The sequence below is a fragment of the Carettochelys insculpta genome, chromosome 17 (assembly GCF_033958435.1).
Source record: "Carettochelys insculpta isolate YL-2023 chromosome 17, ASM3395843v1, whole genome shotgun sequence".
NCBI lineage: Eukaryota > Metazoa > Chordata > Testudines > Carettochelyidae > Carettochelys > Carettochelys insculpta.
Window position 1 is genome coordinate 18,477,842 of NC_134153.1, and position 26,147 is coordinate 18,503,988.

The following is a 26,147-nucleotide window of genomic DNA, read 5'->3' on the forward strand; positions in this document are numbered from 1 at the left end:
TTTTTAATGAAAGAAAATGACAATCTGGCCTAGGTTTAAGATCAGTTTGGTGCATATAAGAAATATGGACTAGATTAGCATGCTAATGAACCATTGTGGCAAACTGAAGTCACTAATTTAGATTTAGAAACATACCACGTGACCATCCACATTGTTTTGTTTACTTTTACAATATTTAAAAATCCAAATGCCAGACATAGAACTTGAGAGAACACCTCCACCCACAGAATTCATCTTTGCATCACACTAAGTTCATCCATAAATAGGCCCTTACCGACTTCATGGTCCATTTTGGTCAATTTCAGGCATAGGCTTTTACAAACCATAAATTTAATAATTTTAGCTATTTCAATCTGAAATTTCACAGTGTTGTAATTATCAAGGAATTGCGGGAGGGGGCTTGCAGTACTGCTATCTACTTCTGCACAGCTACTAGAGGTGGCTCTATGTTCTGAGTTGGGTAACAAGACAGCACTCGCTGCTGTCTGGGAATCCTGCTCAGAAGGCAACACTGCCACCAGCAGCAGCACAGAAGTCAGGATGCCCTGGTACGGTATTGTCACCCTTTCTTCTGTACTACTGCCTGCAGAGCTGGGCCCAGTCAGAAGCAGCCAATGTCTGGCTACCCAGCTCTGAAGGCATCAGCACAGAATTAAGGGTGGCATAGTATGGTATTGCCAACTCTTAAGTTTCTATTGCTGCTGGAGCTACACACATTTCAGAGTTGGGCATCCCACTAAGGGCTACTGCTGTTTGGCTGCCCAAACTCTGAAAGCAAATAAGGGTGACAACACTGCAACCCCTTAAACTCATAAGCCCCCCCCCAGCAAATCCCTTTTGAGTCAGGACCCCCAACTTGTGTACTTCTACCGTATACCATACAGATCTTCCCTATGAAATCTATATAGTATGAGGTAAAAACCACACATCCCTTTCACAGTTTCCATCTCAGTTTCTTCCACATTTCCCTTCTGTTAATTTACATTTCTCCCATGCCCCCATGACAGAAACGACACAGCTACAGTTAGTTTTCTTCAGTGTTCCTGTCTGCTGCCAACACAAGATTAGCCTAATACAGGTTGTAACTCCCCAGTTCAGAACCTTTGGTATGAGTGAATATACCAGACCAGGTGAGATCAGGCTTCCAGGCTCATCTGGGGGACAAGGGGCTGCTCCTCCTGACCACCACCAGCTCCCCACTCCAGCCTGGCTACGCACAGCCATGGGGTTTGCTGCCAGGGATCTCCAACAAGGCCCCCTGCTGCCGCAGGGCTGCTGCAGGGGACCCCCCAGCCCTGACTGAACTCCTCTAAGGGCTCCCACTGCCACAGGGCTGACAGAGCTCACCACAACAGGGCTGGCAGAGCTCCCTGCCACCAGTGGGAGCATCCCACCGACCAGCCCGGCTCTGCGCAACTGAAGCTCTCTGGTCCAGCAACATCAGTGGTTGTGCCAGACCACTGATGTTGCCAGACAAGAGAGGACTGGACAAGAGTTCCAATCTGCTCCTTCCTACACACTGTTCCAACAGAGTGTAGAGGAGAGGAAGAAAGAAAATTCAGTTGTTTGTGTAGGTGTTATTAGAAGTTTGTGAATATGCAAATGAAGCAAAACAAAAATTTTCATAACAGGAGCCTTGTGTTCAAAAGAAAGGCTTTGCATGGTTTAAGGGAAAGAACAGCAAATGTTTTCCTTGTACGTAGGGTCATGCAGAACCTTTCTCCAGGCTTTAGTTACTATCCAAGCCACTGAAAAATGCACGCCCTTTCTTTAGCTTTTCAGATATTGAGATAAGTGCTAGAATAGAAAGGACTGTCTCTTCCATAGAACCTGGAGGTTATGTGGTATTAGTAAAGTTTCTAATATATTAGAATTACATTGGACTAATATGATAAACACACCCACTTTTCTAAGCCCGGCACTTCATGTTTCCAACCACTGCACAATCACTGCTCAACTGATAAAGAGAAAATCAAAGCAAGTTACTTGCCCAAGGCTGTACAGTAAGGGTTCTTAAAGTCTTGGCTAGCATCTCATACTCCAACAACGCAACTATGCTACCTCTTACACCAGGTTATTAATCTAATCTAGTGATGGGCAACCTTTGGCATGAAGGCTGCATGCTGCTAGTTGGGGTTGTGTGTGTGGACCACAAGATATTTTGTTTACCGTTGCTCTCACACAGGGTCTCCAATTCCAGTGGTTTCCTTCTGCATAGTTTTGGTCCCCCTCCCATCACACCATACTGGTGTTATAAAAGCAACACAAACTTAACACAAGGGCAAGTGAAGTGAAGTGCATTGATTGCACTCAGTGTTGTGAGAGCTCTCTACTCCTGTATCCAGCCAAAGTGCTGTTACAGTTCAGTTGGCATACCCCACAAATTCTACATACGCAAATAGAGTTAGCAAAACCATCCTATCCCAGGATGCCATCTTGGTTATCACAGTCTTGAGGCCCACTAAGAAGAAGGCCATGCATGCAGCACACTAGCCTCGGTTGGCCCTCAGGTGATCTAATTTAAGGCTGCATTAACAGTATTAGTCAAGAACATAACCTATTACATATTTCTTCAAGTTAACATTACAGTCTAATATATTCCAATGAATGGTAACAGAGAGGTAGCCATATTAGGCTGTACTCCAACAAAACAAAGCAGCAGGAATGTAGTGCTTTAAAGACTAAAAATGATTTATTCAGTGATGAGCTTTTGTGGGACACACACACTTCTTTGATTTGAAGAAGTGGGTCTGTCCCACAAAAGCTCATCACTGAATAAATCATTGTTAGTCGTTAAAAGAGCTACATTTCTGCTGCTTTGTTTTATCTTCCACTGAAGTTAATAGATCTCCCATTGATTTAAATAGCAATAGAATTAGGACAACAATGATATACACACTTTTCTTTACACCAGAGTAAGAGTCCTTCAAGAGCTATACCTGAATGTATGTTTTTCACAATTTTAGAATACAAATTCCCTTGAATTTGCTGAAGTAGTTTTAAAAAGCATTTACGTATCTTTCTAGATCCATTTATTATTCCAGTCTGTAAAAATAAAACTAATATACAGCTAAAGCTAATTTGATTTTGTAAAATCAAGATTCATTTAGTTAGATATCAATGTACATTATACATTAAAGTTGTAAGAAAAATACTGATATTGACATTTGAAACAAGTTTTCATTTGCATAAAAATCAAATCACAAGTAAAATTTAATTAGAAAATACAGACTATTCACAAAAGTACATGTTGCAGACAGCTCATGAGGACATTGTCCTACACATACTGAACCTGCGGAAGAACATATGATTCACAGTTGTTAAGTTTGACTTTTTCAGATCCCATAACAGAGATTCAGTGTATGTATCTTAATTCTATCAACATTTTTTCTCTTTTCTAATAAGGTGCACTTAAAAGGCTAATCTATTTTCAGACTGCCTGCAAAGAGGAGGGACAACTTGCTTTTACTGTGTACGTACACATCCACATAACACTATTCAAAAGAATGTTGGTATTCCAAAGCATTTTGAAATGATATAAATTAGTTTATAAAATCTGGATTAAAATACAATTTATGAGTTGGAATATTGAATACATAAAGAATGTATATTGACAGCAGCTTGATATTTTCAGTCATGCATAATTTTAGATTTTACAGTTAAAAATCAGTACAAAAGTCAAGCCTTGGATTTTTTTTCTCCCTCCCAGAGAAATTCTGAAAGACGTTAACAGAAAACAAACTTTAAGAGGTAGTGTATAAAAAGCTAATAAAGGTACCATTTAATATATAAAGTTAAATGTAACCATTTATTTCAATAGATGATTATCCTGGAATAGTAATTTTAAAAATATTTAGTAATAATTTGTAGAGTGGTAGAATGTTAATACAAGAAATCTATAAAATCTCTTACGGTAACTGCAGTGTTTTGCGATTACGCATTGTGCAGTCTGTCATTTTAATTACAAAAACTTATTAATCCTTCATGATGGAAATTCATGAGCTATTTGCCCTGAATTTCTTTTAAGTTCTTAACACCAGTATATTTCTCCAAAATGAATATGCTGTAAGAAACCCCCAAATTAGGTAGTGGACAAAAGTTTAGCAGCATACTACCATGAAGTGTTTTGTATTTAAGCAGAACATTAATCTGTTATAACTATAGTCTTTTAAGGTGCCAGGCTCATGTAAGGGAATAGCTTATCTTGCATCCAAGCTGCAACATTAGTAATGTTGCAGCTTAGAGCCATAAAATAATTCTACTGAAAGCATTATATCACTACATAAATGTGTGTATTAATTCATCTTCATCTGTGGATTTCATTCTCTTAATGCAGGTACAATTTGCTGCTTTTGTTATTCACAGTACATTCAAGTAAATAAAAAAGCATGTGAATGCACACAAACATGATATAGGAAAAGTCCTCACTTGAGAAAGGAAAGGGTTGAAGGATTAAAAACTGAACCACTTTTAAATTAAGACACTTGTCCTAAAAAGAAGTTGTGTGGATAAATACATTTTTAATAATCAGTTTTTAAAATTTAAATTTTCTCCTGGGGGAAGGCTGCAGTTGATGTTCCCAGCAGATTCCCCATGATTCCCACAGATTTTGACAGGGAGAAGAAAGGAAGCTGCAATTATATCTTGCACTCACCAGGGCCAGGTGCAGCATGAGATGCAGGGGGGGGGGGTTAGATCAGGGCACAGGAACCAGAGGGTGACAGCACTGAATCAGGCGATCAGTGGGAATGTAGGGCCACATGGAGCTGGGTAGGTGGTTAAGCAAACAAGTGCTGGGACACAAGGAGGTGGGGCAGCTGTGCCTGGGTGAAGGGCGTGTGCAGGTGCAGGGCCAAACAGGGAGAAGGGTAGATGTGCCTGACTAAACAGAAGAGGTGAGGAGGGGTTCAGCGAGGGTCTGCATGAGGGAGACCCCCCCAACTCCCTCTCCCTTTCTGCCCCCTCCCCCCAAATATTTGGCAAAAAAAATCTATTCCATACCTCTCCCATTCACACATAACAACCCTCCAGGTTTCTTCTAAGGCTCCTTCCCAGCAATTACTCCCTTCAGCTCCTCCAATATCCCCGTCTCTTCCTCCTCCAAGTAAGGCTTTGCACTGCTGCTGAAGGATTTGGAAATACATTTCTGTATTGTACTTTAGATGAATTACCACCCAAAGCTCTGTAAGGAACCTGTTTCTCAAAACATTTGTCTTGAATTGTTGTTAGATGTACTCACTGACAGGTATTTTGAAGTCAATTATTTAAACAATTGAAAACAGTCATGATTATATTGTGTTATCCTAACAAACAGGCAAAATTTAATATTTTCCACAGATTTTTTTTTTTCTTTTTTTGAGGTGCAGAATTTCCTCAGGAATAAGCGTTGTTGGTTCTTACTTTTCTCCAATTTAAAGAGAAACTGTTGAGAATGTTTTGCTTTTTGTTTCTTAGAACCATTGATATTAGGACTGGAAAGAACCTCAAAAAGGTCAGTTTCCTACCTGTGGACTTTCACATTTTGCATTGAAATGTGTTCTGCTGAGAAGCTATGTCCTTACTGAGATAAAAACATAAGCACAATAGCCTAGGCTATATTTGCAAACCCCACTTTCTGTTACTCTGAATTTCCACAAGTCAAGAAGGCTACAGTGCTTCAACCAGGCTATGTTCCATCAGGGCCTGAAGTCTGAAGGATTTAGGACACCTACATGCCTGAGAAACAGTATGAAAAATCCACTTTTAGAAAGCTACTTTTAAAAAATGTGGCTTGTACATAAAAAGTTACATATGTTAATGTAGTAAAACTTAATAGATTTTAATGAGTAGTGAACTAATTTGTTATGATTCTAACAATTTTGTCTTAAATTTATTTCTTAAATACAATATAATTTTAGCCCTTGATGCTGCAAATAAAGAACATTAGTAGATCTACTGAAGTCAATGAACTATTCAGCTAAGCAGGAGTGTACATTGACTCATGCATGTGTGTTTGTGGCATCAGGATTTTAGTTTTCAGTATTTTTGCCATTAGCAGTTTTCTAATATTCAAATAAAATAAAAAAATTATAATTTAGTTATAAATTCTGAAGATGTGCTAGCCCAAGTTTCAAGTTGGTTTTACAAAGCCTAATTTAAGGTGTTGTAAGTTGCTCCAACCCTTACTGGATAATAAAAATTTTTGAATAATTTATAATTATTAAACAGTTCTGTCTTAAGTTCATATAACACTTTCATACCATTTGTAGGAATCTTGATACCTTTTAACACAACCATTTTTGGAGCATGAAAAGAGCATCAGATAAAATATTTTCATCCTATTAATTTTGTATGTAATTTCTTTAGACAGTTACAGAATGTAATTTACTACACTTATGACTATGCCCAACCTAAAAGACAACCTTATAAAATACAGTAAACCAAGAGGAGAACTATTTCTTCAAGGTACCACAGGAAGAGTAAGACTTGTGTAATTAAGGAGTAATCTTATATGACCATAAATTCAAATTCGACATGCAGCTTCACTATCTGATTCACTTCACATGGTAATGGAAATTTACTCTTTAAAACCAGTAACAATACTTCCAGAAGTAAATATACAGTCAATACCTCTCAATCCTCCATTTTACCTCTGTCCCAACTCAGCTAGGGACAGCTTCACAGACATCAAATCAGAGCCACGTCTATTTTCTAACCTTACCAAATATTTACATGGAATTACAGAATTATAAAACTGACATTAATCAGTCTGCATAATTCTGTTTCAAACCTATTCAAATTCTTGCATTTGCTATTGTTCCTTATGTTTGTTTGAAGGTCTTAAGGACAGGTAGGTTGAGTGGTATAAAACTGCATTATATAAAGCCAAATTAAAACTTACACAGCATTCTCGGATAATGTAAGATACACCATTGGGGCAGTAATCATAATGTTATAATTGTCCCATCTTCTAAAGGCTTTTTGTTTGGATCATGTATTTCATAATCCATGTTAATGTTGCCTGTGGAATTACATAAGTTTACTTCATTGGAAGAAACGAAACCATTTTGTGGCGACTCATGCATGAGTTCTATTTGTGTTAATGATTCCAGACTTTCACTGGTAGGCACAGCTTTTGGAATCTGCTGAGGCTCACCATTATCTTCAATAATAATGTCATCTTCATCAGTGTCATCGTCTTCTTCTGGATGAAAATTCTGTACAATGGGCAACGCGTAACCCGGAAGGCTAGTATCAGTAGACTGACTTGAGCTCCCAGAAGTCCTACTGTTCCTAACAATATTATTTCTCTGATTTGCTGGTCTCACTGTAATGATCAGGTTACGACTATTTGCAATCATCATGTCTGTAACTTGATCAAGGCTCTTCCCTGAGACTTCTATGCCATTTACCTCCAGTACTTCATCATTAACGGCCAGTAAGCCGGTGCTTTGAGCCAGGCCTCCGGGAACAAGCCTGGATATGAAAATCCCCGGTACTTTCTCCAATCCATGTGGTGTTACTCTGACACTAGAGCCATCCCGTATATAGAATCCAAGTGGTTTGTCAGTTCCATATTTATAAAGTCGCACCCTGCGGTGGGTTTCTGGGAGAATGTCCACATCAATAATAGACGAAACTGGTCTGAAGTCTTGTGGCATGCTAATGACAATGTGTGGTTTCTTTCTATGATTATCTGGACGCAACACATTTGATAAGACATTTTTCTTTCTTGTCATAGTGGCTGTACCAAATGCACTGTAGTCTGCATCTTCTGTAAGAAGACAGAAAACATATGTTGGCAATTAGTATAGTATGAAGTGCTCTGTTCTGCACACAGTGTCTATCAGTAAAAGAAAGTTTCAGGCTGACAAGGTGCGAAAAGTTCTGAGAAAATTGTTGGTACAGCATGCTGTGAACTATTTTTTTTAATTTAAGGTCACGTCTCTTTTTAAATACCAAAGAAAAGCTATAGTAAGTATTTTAAAAAATTAAGCAATATAAACAGTTTATTTGAAGGAAGAATGAAACTCCAGCTGTTTTTAAGTAAATCAACAGTAGGTGTTTTCTCCATACACACGCACCCTACCGAAAATTCTTACTCATAAGAACAGACCACTTGTAATTTCTCCTGCCCTTTAAGTTTCAGTTCACTGGAACAGGAGGATTGGAAAAGGCTCACTGGCTGCTCTCCCTATTATAATCAAGTAAGTGGACGTCAGCCAAGTGACCTGGATTCATTCTCCAGAAGGTTTATTTCATTCCATGCAATCCCATCACCGCTCCTACACCGTGCAGATAAAACGGGTGGTAAACTAAATATAACAAAAAATACTTAAGGCAAGTGATGTAAACAATAGCCAACACTATAGTTTCCATAATTTGGTTGACAACATTGATTGAATAAAGCTTATATTTACTCAAGGATGGTGTTTTTGGGAAGCCCTTAAAGCTTAAGATGCATTACATGGTTTTAATAGAATAGAAAATTAATTCTTATATTCTGTATAAACAAACTATTTTATATGTAGTGTTGTAGCCATGTTAGTCCCAAGATATTAGACGCACAAGGTAGGTGAAGTGAAACACTGTACCTCACCAATCTCTCTAATTTTAAAAGTTTGCTATATTAGGCATTTCAGAGAGAAAACTACTATGGTTAAATCTTTGCATAGCATAATTCTCAGTGTTATGGAATATCAAAACAATCTAATTTCACTAGGTTTACTTGGATTAACATTAGCACTTCTTCAGCATTACACTATAGTGTTGCCTTAGCTTACACAAACATTTTATTCCCTTGTGTAAAAGCTAGGGTACTTAATGACACCACAACATTTTTTTTCCACTTAGTGCATAATCTTTTGGGATTAAGGACACGTCCATACTTACCGGAAGATTGGCATGCTGGCAGTCAATCTTCAGGTGTTTGAGGTAGCACACCTAGTGAAGCCACACTAAATCAAATGATCAGGGCACCGCCATTGACCCCAGTACTCCTCACCATCACAAGGAGTAAGTCGTCGATGGGCAAGTTTCTACTGTCAACCTCCTGCTACAAGGATGGCTGTAAAAACTGATTTAAGATATGCCACATCCAACTATGCAATATTCATAGCTGAAGTTGTGCATCTTAAATCAATTTTTTTCCCCTAGTCTAGACCTGGGCCTATATATCTCTTTGATCCATGACGATGTAATTTTCTGTGCCTGCTGTTCATGCCCTATCAATTACTATGCAGTGAGAAGGCTTTCAGAGGGTAAATTTTAATGCAACTGGTACGTGAAAATAGTATTAAGTACTCCAAACAAATCTTCAGGAAAACAAGCAAAGCGGTTTACAACATTACAAGTTTTGTAATTTCAAACATTATGCACAAAAAACCTTTCAAATTAGGTGAAACAAGATCTAAAGTATCCACTTTAAATGCAGGTTGAACTTCTCTATTTTGGCATCCTCAGGGCCTGAGCGGTGCTGAACAAGCAAATTTGCCAGACCACAGGAGGGCAACATTGTCTAGCAGCATTGTCAACGCTTCCACTGCGTACTGGGCTCTTACACAGTTAGGCATAAATTACAACTAAACAGCACAGAACACAGAGAACCTGATCTACTGGATAAACAAACTTTATGGGACCATAGGAAAGTTGGCCACACCCTTGTAAGCGGTCATTCGGCTAACTAAAATCATGCCAGATTATGGATGCTTCCATTCCATTTAAAGTCCACAATTGCAGACCTATTGGATACAGAGTAAATCTGCAGCCTACAGTTTTTTGAAATAATGTAATGAAATGTATCCATATGTATTTTGGACAAGGGAAAAGAAGTGTATAGATCAGTGGTGGACAACATGCATCCCACTGGGGCTCCCCCTGCAGCCCATACACCTGTTGCACAACGGAGGAGATGCTAATTGCCTAATTTGTGCTCTATTCCCACTCCTCTGACCCTCCCAGAGCTGGAATGCCATGCATCAGTTGTTCATGTTATTCCAGCACCCGGGGGTGGGGGGGAAGAGGAGTAACAGGAGGAGGAAATGACAGAGCACGAATCAGACAATTTGTGGGCTCCAAAAGTGCTAGGAGGCAGAAGTAGCAGCAGGTAGGTATGGGGCTCTGTTGCCCCAGTGCACAAGAGGCACATGAGGGAGTGGGGAAAGCTGGAGGCCACAAACGGAATCCCAGTGGGCCTCATGCTGCCACAGTCTGGTAAAGTGAAAGACGGCCACTCATGTGGCCCACCCACTATCGCTGGGTCCCCATCCCTGGTATAAATCTTACCCACTGATTACAGTATCACAGAACACTAGAACCAGAAGGGACCTTGAGAGGTCATCGAGTCCAGTTCCGTGCCTGCTCAGCAGGACCAAGCACCATCTAGACCATTCCTAATGGGTGTCTGTATAACCTATTCTTAAAAATCTCCTGCGATGGAGATTCCACAACCTCCCTACATAATTTATTCCAGTGTTTAACCACCCTCAAAGTTACGAAGTTCTTCCTAATGTCTAATCTAAACCTCCCTTGCTGCAGTTTAAGCCCATTGCTCACCACATTCCTGTTAATGCATCCCAGAATTTTTTTTTCTTTTGGCACAACAGCACCACACTGTTGACTCATATATAGTGTGTGGTTCACTAAAACCCCTAAATCCCTTTCCGCAGTATTTCTTCCTACACAGTCTCTTCCCATTCTATATTTATGACGCTGATTGTTCTTTCCTAAGTGGAGTACTTTGCATTTGTCCTTATTAAACTTCATCCTATTTACCTCTGACATGACTTCAAATAGAGTGAAGTTAATAGAAATAATAATGTTTAATAACTGTTCAATGCATTTTAGGATTGAGAATTTAAGCAAACAACAAATTTAAAGTTAGTTGCTGTGATAACTAATACACCCCTTAAACAAGCACTATTTTATATTTCATTAAAAAAATTACATTTAGCCTGCTCAAGAGCATTTTCCATCATCAATCGAGACATTAAAAATCTAAATTGGGGTGCGCAAATTTTTTATGCCAGACTCCACTCTTCGTCCCGGCAATTAGCAGCCCACCACAACCAGTCTACTGTAATCTAAACCAACGCAAATTTCAGTTATGTTCATACAAAAAAACCCTTTTGACGTGTAAGAAAACATGTAAAAAAATCAGTATACAAATGTGAACATATATACATAAACAGTAACATATTTAAACATTTTTAATGAGATGGATGAATTTGAGACCCAACAGCCAGTTATGCTGTGCCCTCCTTATGAAATTTCATGCCCCCCAAACCCCCCCAACTTTGTGCACCCCTGAGCTAAATCATTAGTTAAATTAATATTTCCCTACCACATGCAATAGTTACCTTCTTGCCTTTATCTTGACTCGTAACTCACACTTGGCAGGCTACAGTGTCCCCCCAAAACATACTTCCCGCTCCTATTGACATCCACTCAACACAATCCAATCCCCATTCCATTGCTACCTGAAGCGATGAGGAAGCTATCATAGGACCACCATGAACAGGCCTGCACATGCCATGACTTTAGTGCAAAGAAAATATTTCCATGGTGCTGCAGCATTCAGTATGCTAAGAATTTAAATCAGCAATGCCCTGGGCAGTCTCCTCCCATGTTCAAACTGCCTCTCAACCCCCTTCCCCCAGATCTGGAGTGGCAAAAGAAGAACACAGGCAAGAGAGCAAGACAACATTGGGGAGTGTTTAAAAAAAATTGAAGAGCTAGAAGAACTTAATTCCACTGGCTACATTTCAGGCAGTTTAGTAAGGTAATAACAGTATTCATTTTGTCTTGTTTAAAAATCTCAAAAGCAGCCTGTTAGATGAGTTTGGAACCACTAGAGAATTAAAATAAAGCAAGAATTCTGGTCATTTTTTAAAATAAGCTTCAAATATTAATAGGAGCTCATTTTTTAGCATTCCCTGTGCCAAATCTTTGTTTTAACGGTTGACAAAAGTTAGTGAGAAAAGTTACTTCCTTCATAAACAGTATGAAATTTGGTGACTAAATTCAACTGCTCAAATGTGAAAGAGGGATTTTAGTTCACTGTGAAAACAACTCTCAAAAATAACTCTGGCCAATTACCGTATTAAACATGCACAGTGCTTCACTTGTAATGAAAAAGGTGTAAGGACTCAAGCAATTTTTTATATTCATAACTGATGCAAAACCCCAGAGTGCCAGGGCTACAAACTGACAAGCCTAGATGTGCCAGGGCTCAGCCCTGGCACAAATTAATCACCATATGTGGAACTTAAATAATAAATATGCAACATGGCAGAGTTCAGACTGCTGTGGATACTTTGTTTCTTGATCAAAGTTAATAGACAAAATTCACGCAAAAAAATTGATGCAAAGTTAGGAAAACGAAATGTGTTATATTTGAATGTGTAATCTAGGGACAGTATATTCAAAGTCCACAACTGCACTTTTAAACTCAAAGTTCAGGGTGCAAAGTTCAAAGCATGTAACTTAAAACTGAATTTGTGAGCCAGGGACTACAACAGGGGCAGAAAGGGGATGGGTAAGTCCAGAGAACAAAATTAAGATGTGGTTGTCAGTCAGTCTCAATCCAATTTGTCCCATATCATGCATTCACAACAACTCAATTTGGTAATGCACAATCCTACAAATCAAGAATTTTATGTTTTCATTGCAGCACTGTTACAGCTGTGTCAGTCCCTTTCTTACTGAACCAAAGACAAATCTTTACACAGAAATCTCCAGCTGTTATAAAGTCAAACAGCTGTAGCATAAAATCAAAAGTCATTAGGAAGATGAGCATGTTTTAGTTTAAAAAAAAAAAAAATCAGTGAATAATAGATAAGATGCTGAGTTTACTTTCAGTCTAAAAAGGGGAGGGGGATGTTAATCAGGATTCAGACTCACTACCCTGAATTTGCATACCTGAACAATTGAGTAAAAGTGGTTATTTGCATTCAAGCAGAGCAACTATAGTCCAAAGGTTTTAAAAATTCTGGCCTTATTCATTCTGGAAGTTTAGGGAAAATATCAATTTTACTTATTCTTTTGGATGCTGGTCACTAAGGAAGCATCAGCCTTCATCATCATCATCATCATCTAAAAAAACTGTCAAGCTCCGACACATCCAGTTTTAGGTGTTCCCAATCCTTATGCAGAACCTACAGGTTGTGTTGCCAGTTTCCTTGGTTAGAAATTAAGAGGCCAGCACACATCATATACAAAACTGACAGGTCCTTTGGAGAGAAGACTGGACATGTTTGAAAGAGCACTGTATCCTGGTGAAAGTTAAATTGGAGGAAAAGGACAGAGCAACAATCTTGGCCTTTCCTAAATCATGTAACGTGCACTAGAATGTCTCCCTTCCAGGACAGCAAATACAAGAACTTCCATAAGGCTCCAAGATGGAAAATGTGTTCTGTACAGCTATGTATATTTATTATTTTATTTTTAGTAGGAAATACAGACTAGCATATATTCTAGATCAATAATCAAACAATTGGTACCAAAGATTTAAAATTTAGGCCACCAAGAGGAAAACCCTCATTTAAAGAAAAGACCCCTTTCTGTAACTGGTATTCTTTGAGATGTGTTGCTCATGTCCATTCCAATATAAGTGTGCACGCATGCACTGTTGCCAGCAGTCTTTTTCCTCTAGCTGGGAGTCCTGGGGTCGGTGCAGGACACGGCAACCAATATATACAGTGCCCAACCCACTCCCTGCTCTGTTCCTTCTTGGCAGTTACTCTGACAGCAGGGAAAGGGTTCTGGAATGGACATGAGCAACATACCTTGAAGAACGCCAATTACAGAAACAGGTAACTGTCTTTTCTTCTTCAAGCGATTGCTCATGTGTATTCCAATGTAGATGAATACAAGCTGACGTTAGGAGGTGGAGTCAGAACCCCAGAACGACTGCAGCATGGCCCTGCCCACTGCAGCGTCCTGCCTAGCATCTGCATAAGTCTGTAATGGGCCACAAACATATGTATGGAGGACCAGGTGGCCCCCTATAGATCTCCTGAATCGGGACATGGGACAAGAATGCCACTGAGGACCCCTGTGCCCTCATAGAATGAGTCCTCATTCTGGAGGGTAGATAGTAATGTGATTAACAACACGCCCTGTAAGTCCAGAGCAGTGATCCAGTCCCCTTTATCCAGCAATGGAATGAGGAGTCCCAGGGAGACCATGCAAAACTGGTTTGTTTGTTTGTTTGTTCTTAAAAAAAACTTGTTTAGGCCTTGCAGGTCCATGATGAGTCTCAGACCCCCTTTGGATTTCAGAATTAGGAAATAAAACCCCAGGCCCCTGAACTGTGGGGGAACCTCTTCTATTGCACCTTGCTCAACAAGCATTTGGACCTTCAGGCCGAGTAGGCTCTCATGACAGGGGTCCCTGAAAAGGGACAGGGAAGGAGGGTAAGAATGGAATTGGATATCATAATCACCTTTCCACCATGTGCAGGACCCACTGGTCCGACATTATACAGCACAAAGCCAGGTAGCAAGGGGACAGGGGAAATGGAAATATAAGATGTGCTGGATTTCAGGTGGGGAGTGGCTTAAACTACAATGTTGAGGGCTACAAAAAATTGCATATCCTGCACAATGTAGTTAATCCAACCTAAACCCCAGCATGCAAACATTGCTAGATTAGTGGAAAACTCCTGTCAAACCTAGCTACCACTTTTAAGAGGCCCTTCTGTTGCTGTGATTAAGTATCATACTAAGATGCTATGGAGGCTCAGGGCTGTGGCTGTGCCAGGCTAGACATATCCTAAGATAAAGTTACTTCAGCTGATCTATGATGCCATATTTACAAATCTTGACCTAAAAAATTAGAATAATCTCTCTTTATACAGAAAAGATCTTTATTTAAAAAGCAGTCTTTAATTCACTCAAAGTTGTTGATAGAGGCTGATTCGGCATATTTATTTTAAATGTTTTAAGAAATTACAGTAAGTTTAGACCTTATTTTGTGTTCAAAATAATTTTGAAAACAGGTTTATTTTTAAAAAGAAAAATCATTTGAACAAAAATTTTTTTAAAAATCAGATTTTTAAAATCTGTTATCTACCTGGTACATGCAGTGGTAAGCCAGAAATCTGTAAATATCTAAATACCACTATGTTTTTCTGCCATTCTAACATCTCCTAAGAACAGTAACTGGAGAAGTGCCTGTCTTTTTCCGAAGATGGCTAATCCAAACAAGAGCTCTTCAGAGCACTATAAAAATTTGCTACAGCACTAAAAGCATTGTAAACTGAGTATGAAATTTAAAATATTGAAAGAAACAAGAACTATGAAAAGCTCTCAAACAGCGAAGAGAATTTTTAACCTCTCTAGTCAAAAATGTTGTTATAAATGCAATTCTTCTGGAATTTAACATTAACTGAAAAATAGCCTGTGAGCTTTTGGCCTGATCAGCAATATTGTTTAAAAAAAGATTTGATTCCAGAGTGATTTAAGAGAACTCAGAAATAATAAATTTAGCCTTTTTACAATCTTGACATATCAAAACAGCATTAAGTTTAAGACAATGTTAACAGGGTGTTGAGAGTGATCCCACATTTAGGAAAGTTATAATGGCTGAGATATTTAATCTGAAAATAAGGAAAGTTGTTCAAGCAGCACAGACCAGGTAACAGAAGAGTCTGGTTTTAATGCATGCACCCTTTCATACAAGAAAAAATTATTTAAGTGACAGCAGCACAGCTACTGTAAGTGAAAAAAAAACTATTATAGGTATAAAGAACAGGTTTATAGCCTTGAACATTAGAACCTGTTTTATTAAGAAAGAATGTTTGCTGGGACAAGGGTTATTTTGTTTAATCTTGGGATCTTTAACTTCTGCCTCTCACTGATTATTTACAAAGCTTCTTCTGTGTAAACAATGTAGAAATATTTACAGGGATTACTGTTACATATAAATAGAAATTTAACAATTACCTGAGATTGTACAGTCTTAAAAACTAGACTTTTGCAAAGGCTAAATTCAGCTAAGCTGTGAAAGGCACATGTCACCCCACTAACTCCTCTATGTTTTGGGAAGACCAGCATTGCAAAAGAGAGAGGCAGCATGGTCACCCTTCATTAATTTACTTGTGGGTATGCTAGAGAGCACATAAAGCAGGTTTAACTAACTGTTGCTCCAGGGAGCAATCAGCAGGGCATTTCTCGAAGAGTCACTGAATGCACTTAGTAAATCTGTTAGCATTTAGACTGACTAGCCCTTCCTCTGTCAAGCCTAAATACAGACTTAAGTTTTCATAATATTTATTCCATTGTCTATAGAGCAGACATATTTTAAATAAGCATCAGAAGTAAGTTGCACATGCACACTATTTTTGCTTCATTTCTTGTGAGCAAAGAAATTTGGATTGCTGATCGCAAGTTATCTAGAGTGCTCACTTTATGCAGAGCCCGCTCCAGTGTTCATATTTCCCTTTACAACAGTCTGGTAACTTTTACTGTTTAAGTAGTTGTAACTTGGTATTTTAATAAAAGGGTGCGGAAAAAAAATCACCTATTACAGTACTCTTAAATATGATGAAACTTTGTGAGTTCTAACTCAGCATCCAGGTGCCAATCACTTCCCAAAAAAAATCGAGTGGAAACAGTTTTCCTTCATCTCATCTAAAAGATCCATTTTCTAAGAAAATGAGCCATTTATGACAATCCATTTTAAAGTTAAAACTATAGAAATGATGTACCTGATCTTAGACTTAAGAAAATTAGTTTTAACAGCCTCAAGAAATGCACATACACCTATCAGACAATGATGTGTCATCACCTGAGTATTAATGGGCATCAGCTAATCTTAGGCTTACTGCTGCCCTTTACATGTGAAAATTAGACAGGTTGAGAATTATATTGCTTAGCCTTTACTCAGTTGGTTACTGACTTTAGGGTTATGCTTTTTTTCATTGAAAACAGTGGTTACCTTAAGAACCAAATACTGCAACATTCAGAATATGTACTTTAACAAACAGAAAATGCAAGAATGAGGACTCTTACAGCAACAAAGCTCAACTGTAGTATGCACTCCTTTGTTCATTCTTTTCTTGTTTAATGTGCATTACAGAACAAGTTAACATTAACATATGTATTTCCTGATTTTATATTTAAGCTGCATTTGTATGCAAATTATGTTCAACATTAATTATGTTAAGATCTTTAAAACCTTGACAAAAGTGTGTGCGCAAATTGTGTTTCAGAACTAAGGCACTGCCACTTTACTGCACTGTACTCCAACTTTCTAACTCAGGGGTGTGAAAATACCCCTGCCCAAAAAGAGTAAGTTACAGTGCAGTAAAAGCCATTCCCCCCACGGAGGTGGCTTACATAGAGCACAGAGAGTTCTTTCCCCGTTTTCCCACCATAGCCACACTTACACTTGCTACCCCGACTGTGTTTTACTTTTAGAAGCACAGACAAAGCCTAAATTTTTCCCCCAGTTTGAGATAAACTTTCTGAAGTCAGCAAAGGCACCTAAACGCCAATTACAAAAGCAGTTTTCTTAAACTCATTTTTGCAATTGGAATTTAAAGAATACCAAAAAATGCAAGACTGGGCCTTTCAAATTAAAACTGGGGAAACTGCCTCTATTAGAAAAGATCTGAACATCAAGACTTCCCTATTTTAAACAAGAAACAACCCTCCTCAACACTCAAAAAACATCCAAACCTAAAGCACAGTGAATGCAACTCTCAGAAATTTCTCATAGCTCACCTTTTCAAGAAATCCAATTTTCAAAGCTCAGTGTTGTACTGTGGAAAGACACAGTATTTTTAAATACTTACAAGTCAGAGTGCCATCCCATTTCCAAATTACCGCACTATACAAACCTTCAGGATTTTTGGGCACTAATTAGATTCAGATATTGTCTAAAGATTCTAAACTAGTACAAAGCTTAAAGTAGAACATTCGTAAAGTTACATAATTTCAGGGAGCAGGAGGGATGGCTTGAAGAAAACTAATCTCCATAACTCTGGCGGGCAGCATGATTTTCTTTAACCTCTCCTCGATCCCCATACAAATCCTCTAAAGCAATATCCTTGAGTACAAAGAGATCTTTGTTCTGACATCTAGCTAATCAGTTTATAGTTACAGTGGAAAATATTTTGGCATAAGGCCAAAGAACAAGGTGTTGGTAGCAAAGATGTAAAGGTAAATGTCAACTTGGCATAAAAACTTCCTATTTTAATGATCTCAAACTCACTGGTGATACTAACTGTGTGTGTGTATGTGATGTATCATTTAAAAAAAAAGTCTACAACCATTGAAACAGTTTCAACTCAATATTCTTCAATACCTGGAACTCCACAATTTGTTGGCAAGCCCTCTGATATGCTTCCCAAGGCATGCACTTACTGGTAAAATTATCCTTCAGGTATTGAGCTTCTAAATATAAGCCTTCAGAATGTTCTGCAAAGAGTACCATAATACTTGGGAAAACACTAATTTAATACTATTTTTTTTTTTCAAAAGTCAACCACAATGAACCTAACACTGGTAGTCAACATTTATGAACTTACATGGAGAAAATAATGGAGACCTGATCATTGATTAGGCATTTCTAAACTAAATCTGGGAAGTATTTACAGGTGTTGGAGTAATTACGCTGGGTTCAGTGTTTCTCACCAGGATTTTTAGGAAAAGGCATGTTGTCAACACACTGGAAGCATGAAAAAACAGACATGCTCCTCTTCTTCCCCACCCCCTCCAGGAAATAGTTTAAAACCTAACTCCAACAGTTATTGAGGTCCAAAATTAATTGCTTAGTGGATTAGCATGATACCAGAGACAATTTGACATTTTTACTACAAACTCTAATGTATAAACAATTCTCATTTAAAAAAGGAATGGTATTAAGACTGTTACTGCTTTTGTGTATCCTCAGCATCTCACAACAATCCTGTATCCAACTCTGCAGGGAAGCATTAAGTTGAAGCAAAGAAGCATTACGTTTCTAGCTGGTTACATAATGAATGATTAGAATCATACAGTTCTGCTTTGTTGTGGAATAATTTGTTCATGACATCAGCTGCCTATAAGACTATACCCTGAAGCATGATGATTGATTACTCCTGTAAACTTAGACAGTGTAACTGCAAACTACATTAATTATGCTATATACTACCAGAGAGAAAGCCATATTAGCCTGCAACCTATCAAAACAAAAAAGCAGTCCAGTAGCATTTTAAAGACTAACAAAATAATTTATTAGGTAATGAGCTTTTGTGGGACAGACCCACTTCTTCAGATCTACAGCCCTACCAGAACAGACTCAATATATAAAGCACAGAGGTCCAAAAATTGTTAAAGATTGACTAATCAGAAAAAATTTGTTTTGATAATTATGCTATGGAATAGTTACCCAAGGGTAATCTGTAGATAAATGCCAGAAGTAGTGCTGTTACTGAACAAGCTTGCATTAGCAAGGAAGAATTAAGTGACTTCCTAAGTGTGTCTCTACTTTAGTTATCAAAATTTTCACTTTGCTGCTCCAATATTCTACGACATGAGGTTCTACAGGTTAGTTTCACGTGGTATTTAAAAGAAACCCTAATATTTCCCCTATATCTTTTGTTTCATTGGAGCATCCTCATTTCTTGTATTGTGGAAGACAGCAAAAAGATATGACCAGCTGGCTTCCACATTTGTTTCACCCCAGGTCAGGTTTCTCTTGCAGAGAGCCCCCATAACATCTTGACTGAATTAAAGTACCATCAGTTCCACCTTCGATTTCCTTTTACCCCTTCCAAGACACCAACGATACCCATTAATCTGTTATGAAAGGATCTTCAGGATGCAGCTACGAATGAGCCACCATCTCGTAAGCTAGGTGATAATGTTGTATTTAACCTAGACAATACTTACCTCCGAGGAAATTTAGCTTTTATTCTACTACAGCCATAGTAAAAGCTGTCCATAAAGCTAACAAATAAAAACCATGAACACAACTTACCCCACCAGGGTATGTTCACATTGGACGCGAGTGCGCTTTCTTATGTTGGCTAACAATAAAATCCTAGTTAAGACAAGGCAGTTTCTAGTTTTCACCTGTTTACAAATTGAGATAAGCACTGGTGGGAACACATTTACCTCCACCTGCTAAGTGTTAAAACTACAAACTGCCTTGCCTTCATTTGATCTTAACCTCATGTTGGTTAACAAGTGGTCAGGGCACTTTGTTTCCTCGTATATCTGAGGCCTTTGACATTTTACTTTGGTGATCTAGATACATTATGGGTACTAACTATAAGATTCAGGATTCCAGTCTATTCTGCTCCACTCTTATCTCTCTCAGGTTTTGGTATGAGCGTCTCCCTCCTTTGTATTCCAGCTTCTCATTTAAAATACATACCAATTTATAAATAAAATACTGGGATTAGACACCTACTTTTCCTGTCTCATTGGGGTGGTCTATTGCTAAGGGTCTTATTGAGCCCCATCATCTTCTTAAATTACATTTGATATAACCCTTCCCACTGAAAAAAAAAACCAGATTATTTATGTTATAGAAGCAATGTAGAAGACACAAAGATCTCAAAAATGGGTGGTGATACAGAAGTGGTTTCCTCCTCAACAAATTCTAGTTTCAGAAGTGATAGACTGAAGCAGCCTTATTAATGATGGATATTTCTCCTTTACATATACACTGAAGTGCAGACAAAGTTATGCAATCAGAAAAGCAGAGTACAATTACTCCTAACTGAACAATAAAAAAGTTACATGCTATATTGCTTGAATTTGAATAATTTTCAGTATCATGTAACTAGGCCTAAGTTGTTACTTTATATTTTTATTACTTTGAAGAAATAAACCAGATCTTTTCAATTTGAACAAGATTTAGATTTGTAACTCCCTTCGAAGTAATCACACTGGAATAATATAAAACATAAGTACTGGCTGAAACACAGATTAAGACCCAGGGTTGAGAACAACTTTGAAATCTATTGCTTAGTCTTCTGTAGCTCACACACAGAATCATAGAATAATAAGATAGCTATTAAAGAGTGGCAAGAGGAGGAAAGGCAATGGCTGCTTGTTACAGTGTTTCCTACTAACCACTTATGGGAGTGACTTTAAAAACTAAAGCTGGTCAATGCCTAGAACTGAAAAAAAACTTTGTCCCAGATAATACCAAAATAATCTACATGTCAATCATAATTTAAACATATGTACAAGAAATTACATGTACAACTGTAGTAACAAAACATATGGTGTTAAAATGCAACCTTAATAACCTCAGTCTGACAAAGTAGTTTATCTGCTTTTGTCATATGGCTGCAGAAGTAGCTTACACAGAATCTATGGACAGAAAGGACCTATTAGGTCATCTAGTTCTACTCTGTGCCAATTTGGAATTGAATCAGTTTTTACCTACTCAAACACTTAAATAGAGCAAATTCATTTTAATGGCAGCACAGCTGCTTCCAAATTACATTTTCTTAAGAGTTCTGTTAGGAAAGAGGTACTTCAGCTAAAACATTTTTCTAACAAGTTTTCTCTTCTTGGTGGGGTCAGGGGGGAAGAAGAATCAAATATTTATTTTTGCACTGGAAAACATCTATTTTACCAATATTACTAGAGATAGCAAAATCTTTACCTGACATGCAACAAAATATGAATAATCTTTTAACTGAAATTAAACTAAACTTGACAGATGTAGTAACAGAGTTTTGTTTTGTACAACATCAAAAGAATCTGCGTTTAGATGTATTGCTACTGAAGGAAGAGCTTTACAGAAAGGATCATAACTGTTTGTGAATCCAGGGAAAAACTAATTAGACTCACAGTAGCAGCTCTTTTCAGTTTCCTACTGTTAAGTGTACAATCTGCTACTAGACAAGAACATATATTAGATCATGATATTCAATTTTCCTTCATGAGAAACAGCATTCAAAAATGAAGTACAAGACAAAAAGTACACCTTGAAGTTACTCCTGTTGCTGAAAGAAAGGTGTGGGAGAGATAAATTTCTATTCTGAATTAGAAATAAGTCATAATTCCATCAGAAATTTGATCTGAAGTAAGGGTCATGTTGAACGCTAGTTTATTACCAAAACAAAATCTATCAGGTTATAAAATTAATCTTTAAACTGTACTAATGACCATTACTTCAAATAAGACATCTATTCAAACCAAGTTTCTTTTGTATCTCTAACCTTCCACAGACCAATTAAGATATGAATGCACAGTGGAAACAAAAAGTAGACAAACAAATTCATTTAAACAATACACAAAAACATTCAATGGAGAATGCTGAATTTAACTTCAATGTTTCCTACCAACCTGAGTAAGTTAAGAATTGAATATGTTCATAAATGAAGAGCTGAGCAGAAATACTGCTTTCATATAAAGTGAGGATGGACTTTTGGTTGGCCAAATATGGTTTAAATCTGCATTTTACAGACATTTCCAAATGTAAAAAGAGGAAAAAAAAAAAGAGAAAAGTAGCTTAGTAGCAGAATTATTGGACAAAAGGGAATCTTGAGTCCTACAGCAATCATGCACAACATGTTTGAAAAAAACCAGCCTGCTGCTAAGGACAGTTGGAAGTCCTAATGAAGATCAGGAAGAAGTCAGTACACATGTCAACATAGAGAAATGGAGTAATGTCTAATTGGGACATTTTTAAAAGAATAATTAGACGGGGGGAAAATAAGGGACCATGTGCATGGATATAGCTTTGTACAAGAAGGCACTATCAGGACATAAATTTAGTGAACTTACCTTTTCTTTGAATGAAAATCCTGAGCAGAGGATTGGCTGTGGAAACTGCTTTATGATAATTGTCATCATTGTTGATAGGCAGCAGATCTCCATGAATGTCTATATACCCAACTAAAACATCAACATTGGGGATCTTGTGAACATGTTGCAATAATCCATAGAATTCCTCAAACTTTCCAGGTTTAGATCTTTCCAGAGAAAACCGTCGAAATTCAGCTCCAAACTACAATAAAGACATCTGATTTGAGTAAGACAGTACTCACATTGTACACAAAGACAATGGAACTTTCAGGTTGTTCTGTTAAGTACTCATGAAATAAAACAAAGTTATCAGACAGTGCATAACGACATGGTTCTAAAGATCTGAATGAAAAACTGACCTTCCAGATGTACTAACATGAGGCTCCATGCCACACACTTCAAAATACGTTTGTAAATAATTCTATCTTTAGGTAATCTGCTCCAGTGCGATGTCTTGATTGGAACCTATTTAACTTTTGATTCTGTGCAAAGATTTTTTCGTTTTACTGTTATATTTAAGTTAGAGCCCAAATAACCATACATAAGGGTGCTCCATCTTAAAGCCTGGCCCATAGCTATACATTAGATAAAACTAGCTACGTTGCTCAGAGCTATGGAAAGAACTGTACTTTATGGCTATGACCAGACTGCAAAGTTTTGTCAACAAAAACCACAAAGCATACAGATTGCAAAAGGGGTTCTGTCAACAATAAATCAACAGAACAGAGCACTTTTGTTGACAGCTGCACTCCACTCACCATGAGGAAGAATTCTGCTTTTGAGAGAGACCTGTCAATGAAATGCGGGTCTGGACATTCCAGGGGGCCTTCTGTCGACAGAAAAGGCCTCTTGGATGCCATGCAGTTCCCCAGTGAACATCCTGTCCATAGCCAACAGCAATCTATGGTTCCTGACTCTGGCCCTTCTGCTAAAGGTGCAGGGAGCCCGGGAAACCCCGTGGCAGGAAACTGAGTTTGTGCGAGCAGCAGAACTACCAGCTGCGTTCCCCCATGCCCTCACAGCTGCACCCTTGATAAGAGCATTGCCAGATACCAGAGCAGGAGGGAGCCCGAGACCCTCCTGGGCCCTTGAGAGAGCAGCCTCAGGTGTACCAGGATCCTTGTCAGGGCTCCAAGAGGCAGAATCCCTTCTAGAGCAGGATTGAGATTCAGGCCCCTCCTGGACTTGTGGATAGAGGAGGAAACCCTGCAGGACCCCAAAACTGGGCTCTACAATGCTGAGATTCATGGCTGAGGGCCTGGATGAATGGGTCCACCCCTGCCACACGCTCAAGCAAGTGAGAGCTAAAGCAAAGGAACTGAGACAGGGCTATGTCCAGACCCAGCCACTGTGGGTGGCTGGGGGAAGAACCACCCTTCTGCCCCTATTACTGGGAGCTTAACTAGATTGCGGGGCAGGCACAGCGGAGGAGGACACCACACCCCCTGGCCTGAGCCTCAACTCTGAGGAGGAGGAGGAACAGCTGCTCAAGGCCCAACTCCACAGGATCTGGACTCTGAGGTAAGGAGCCTCGTCATGGTGTTGGACTCTGTTCCCAGCAGCCAGGTCACCTCTTGGGCATCCGCTGAACTCGGCAAGGGTCCCTCTGGTGTGTGCCCCATGCACCACAGGCCCCAGGGCGTGGGAGGTGGACCCAGATGGGGCATACTGCAAGCATCACTTGGCTGGCTTGGGCAGGATGGCATGCTGTGTTCCCAGTACATGGAACCACATGCAGCTGTAGCATGTGCCACCTGGACCCAGCAGACAACCCCAGGGCCACGGGCAGCATTCTGCTACCAGGTTCACAGGATGCTAGTCAAGCATCAAGTCCTGGAGGAGAAGTCCCTTCCAGCACATGCCGTGGCTAGAAGCAGGCTAGCCACTTTGGCACGGGCCTGACCCCAGCGGGCAGCACTGCAAACAGGCCCTTCAGAGGGCTAGGCTGCTTCCGGCTCACCTGCCACCCATGAGGAGACCCCTCTGTGGCCAGACATCCCCCTTAGCTACTAGCCCATCGGTTGGGGCGGGGGGGGGGGGCGAGGAGGAGCACAATGATCAGCACAGTCCTGGAGGCACCACAGAGCTCCCATGCAGCAGGGCCTGCTGTGCAGGCCACACATGGCTTTGCTCCTGGGAAATCCCCATCCCTTCCTCACACTGGGGGACATGGCCTTAAGAGCTGCACTGAATGAATGGCTCACTATCATTCCTCCTTGTCTTCTGTACAGCAAAACCGGCACCAACTGAAGGCTGGGCCACCCCTGGAGCCAGAGGAGTTGACGGCAGGTTCACAAGTAGCTGATGCAGCAGCACAGTGCAGTCCTTCAGGACATAAATGAGACAATGAAGTGCCACCTCAGGGTGAACATGGAGTGGCAGTCGCAGGTGTCGGACCAATTAATGTTCCAATGTGATGCTATCATGAAAGAAAGGACCTGTGGAGCATCTACCCACGTTTTCTTTTGAAAGAAGGTGTTCTTCCTGAAATGAGCGCCGAAGAGTGCTGCTGAAAGGACTACCACATTCTTACAATTTACTTTCGAAAGAATGCTTTGTGTGTGTAGATGCGCCACAGGATCTTTGAAAGAGCACCCTTCTTTAAAAAAATCTTTCAAAAGCACTTGTTAGTGTAGATGCAGCCACTGTTTTGTTGAAAGGTATCTTCCAACAAACTTCTGCCAACAAAACGCTACAATCTAGACACAGCCTATATGATGTAGCTAGATAAAAATACTCCGCCTCCACTGATGCTGCTAGTTCAGATTTCTTGAATCTACTTAGCTACAATCTCTCATAGAGACGAATTACATACAACAATAGAAAAAAAAATCATTCCCTTGATGTAGGAAGCACCCATGCTATAGCTGTGGTGCCATAGCTCTGTCACTGTAGATATACCTTGAGATGAAACGGTCTAAAAGACTAATTGGCAACTATACATGAATAGCTAAGACAAGCAATGAAAAGCACCAGTCATTTAGGATCTCAGTCACTCAGAATATGACATCTGATTTTAAATATGCATAAATCTCAGCACCAAAAGTGTTTGACACTGCCAATTCACATTTCTTAAATATATATTTGAAAGCAAAATTTAAAATTTCAAAGGTATTACAAAAAGCTTGATTGTTACACCATTTGTCCATTATTATATTGAAATAGGTGTCTCACCTGAAATCTATACTTGCTGGCATTAGATGTTTTGCCATCAGCAACACATTGCCTATTTAAGATTACGCTTCAACTTTCAAAGACTCAGTTTCATCCTCATAGTTAAGAAGAAACCCATCAACATATGAAGTAAATGAAAAATTGTGCCCAAGTCTGCTGCAAGCCTGAAACAATACCTCAAAGATATGAGCCACCCCCAAAAGGCTAATAGTAATATCACAGCAGAAAACACAAAAA

General features: G+C 39.0%; 1 protein-coding gene across 2 annotated transcripts in view; it reads right to left on the bottom strand.

The window, feature by feature from the left end:
• Positions 1 to 3,021: 3,021 nt before the first annotated feature.
• PARD6B (par-6 family cell polarity regulator beta) overlaps positions 3,022 to 26,147 on the bottom strand; it is a 29,891-nt gene continuing 6,765 nt past the window's right edge. Inside the window, exons 2-4 of one of the 2 annotated variants that reach the window (XM_075011558.1) lie at positions 22,716 to 22,938; positions 7,136 to 7,753; positions 3,022 to 5,715 (exon numbers count right to left, since the gene is read on the bottom strand). In XM_075011558.1, coding sequence (XP_074867659.1) covers positions 5,708 to 5,715; positions 7,136 to 7,753; positions 22,716 to 22,938 — 849 coding nt within the window. In that variant the 3' untranslated portion in view covers positions 3,022 to 5,707. Of the gene's footprint in view, positions 7,754 to 22,715; positions 22,939 to 26,147 lie in introns of both variants that reach the window. The other variant, XM_075011557.1, reaches the window with a different exon arrangement.